Source organism: Procambarus clarkii, chromosome 16 (assembly GCF_040958095.1).
Source record: "Procambarus clarkii isolate CNS0578487 chromosome 16, FALCON_Pclarkii_2.0, whole genome shotgun sequence".
NCBI lineage: Eukaryota > Metazoa > Arthropoda > Malacostraca > Decapoda > Cambaridae > Procambarus > Procambarus clarkii.
Genome location: NC_091165.1, coordinates 39,441,241 through 39,443,368, shown reverse-complemented (window position 1 = coordinate 39,443,368; position 2,128 = coordinate 39,441,241). Strand labels below are relative to the sequence as shown.

The 2,128-nt window shown below is 51.0% G+C and overlaps 1 protein-coding gene across 1 annotated transcript in view; it reads left to right on the top strand.

The window, feature by feature from the left end:
* Positions 1–1,300, top strand: part of LOC138365215 (uncharacterized) — a 503,803-nt gene extending 502,503 nt beyond the window's left edge. The window contains exon 14 of the mRNA XM_069325466.1: positions 117–1,300. Within this exon, the coding sequence (XP_069181567.1) occupies positions 117–164 (48 nt within the window). The 3' untranslated portion in view covers positions 165–1,300. The remainder of the gene's footprint in view (positions 1–116) is intronic.
* Positions 1,301–2,128: the final 828 nt, after the last annotated feature.

Here is a 2,128-nt window from a genome sequence, read left to right as displayed (position 1 = left end):
GTTACTCTTCCTGTACCCTGTTGACCCCATCATCTGTTATTGTTCCTGTTCCTTGTTGACCCCAGCATCTGTCCCTGTTGTTTTTCCCCTGATGTTGACAGCCCTTTCCTCCACAGGTGCCGCCTCGGCCGCAAGATGACACGTGTTCCAGCCACGCCATCTAACACCTGTCTTAGCAGCATGGTATTAACACCTATTCTTACGCCGCCCTGTTAACACCTGTGAGCTGCCCCGTCACCTCGAGCACTTCCTGTTCTAGAAGAACAGTGAAGCAGGTGTTTGAACATTGATCACCGTTAAGCAAGAGAGAGAGAGAGAGAGAGCCTCTTGGCCATAGAACAATGTCTATGGTCCCCTGAGTTCTGTTTATGGCCCGTTGGTACCGTTTGTCACCCCTGAGCTGTTTCCGTTTTCCCTTGGTACTGTCTGTGGGCCCTGGACACTGTCTGTGGCCCTGTGGTCATTGTGTGTGGCCCCTGGCTGTTATCTGTGGCCCCTAGTCACTGTCTGTGGCCCCTGGCTACTATCTGTGGCCTCTGGGCAGTGCCTATAGTCCCTGGACAATGTATGTGGTCCCTAGATAATGTATGTGGTTCCTGGACAATGTATGTTGTCCCTGGACAATGTATATGGCCCCTGGACAATGTATGTGGCCCATGGACAATGTATGTGGTCCTTAGACAATGTATGTGGTCCCTGGACAATGTAGGTGGCCCCTGGACAATGTATGTGGTCCCTGGACAATGTATGTGGTCCCTGGACAATGTATGTGGTCCCTGGACAATGAATGAGGCCCCTGGACAATGTATGTGGTCCCTGGACAATGCATGTGGTGCCTGGACAATGTTTGTGGTCCCTGGACAATGTATGTGGTCCCTAGACAATGTATGTGGTCCCTGGACAATGTATGTGGCCCCCTGGACAATGTATGTGGCCCCCTGACAATGTATGTGGTCCCTGGACAATGTATGTGGTCCCTGGATAATGTATGTGGTCCCTGGACAATGTATGTGGTCCCTGGACAATGTATGTGGTCCCTGGATAATGTATGTCGTCCCTGGACAATGTGTGTGGCCCCTGGACAAGGTATGTGGTCCCTGGACAATGTATGTGGTCCCTGGACAATGTGTGTGGCCCGCTGAACAATGTATGTGGCCCCTGTACAATGTATGTGGCCCCTGGACACTGTATGTGGCCCCTGGACAATGTATGTGGCCCCCTGGACAATATATGTGGCCCCCTGAACAATGTATGTGGTTCTTGGACAATGTATGTGGTCCCTGGACAATGTATGTGGCCCCCAGGACAATGTATGTGGCCCCCTAGATTATGTATGTAGTCCCTGGACAATGTATGTGGTTCTTGGACAATGTATGTGGCCCCCTGGACAATGTATGTGGCCCCTGGACAATGTATGTGGCCCCTGGACAATGTATGTGGTTCCTGGACAATGTATGTGTCCCCTGGACAATGTATGTGGTCCCTGGACAATGTATGTGTCTCCTGGATAATGTATGTGGTCCCTGGACAATGTATGTGGTTCCTGGACAATGTATGTGGTTCCTGGACAATGTATGTGGCCCCTGGACAATGTATGTGGCCCCTGGACAATGTATGTGGTTCCTGGACAATGTATGTGTCCCCTGGACAATGTATGTGGTTCCTGGACAATGTATGTGGTCCCTGGACAATGTATGTGGCCCCCTGGACAATGTATGTGGCCCCTGGACAATGTATGTAGTCCCTGGACAATGTATGTGGTTCTTGGACAATGTATGTGGCCCCCTGGACAATGTATGAGGTTCGTGGACAATGTATGTGGCCCCTGGACAATATATGTGGACCCTGGACAATGTATGTGGCCCCCTGGACAATATATGTGGTCCCTGGACAATGCATGTGGCCTCCTGGACAATGTATGTGGTCCCTGGACAATGTATGTGGTCCTTGGACAATGTATGCGGCCCCTGGACAATGTATGTCGCCCCTGGACAATGTATGTGGTCCCTGGACAATGTATGTGGTCCCTGGACAATGTATGTGGTCCCTGGATAATGTATGTGGTCCTTGGACAATGTATGTGGCCCCTGGACAATGTATGTGGCCCCTGGACAATGTATGTGGTACC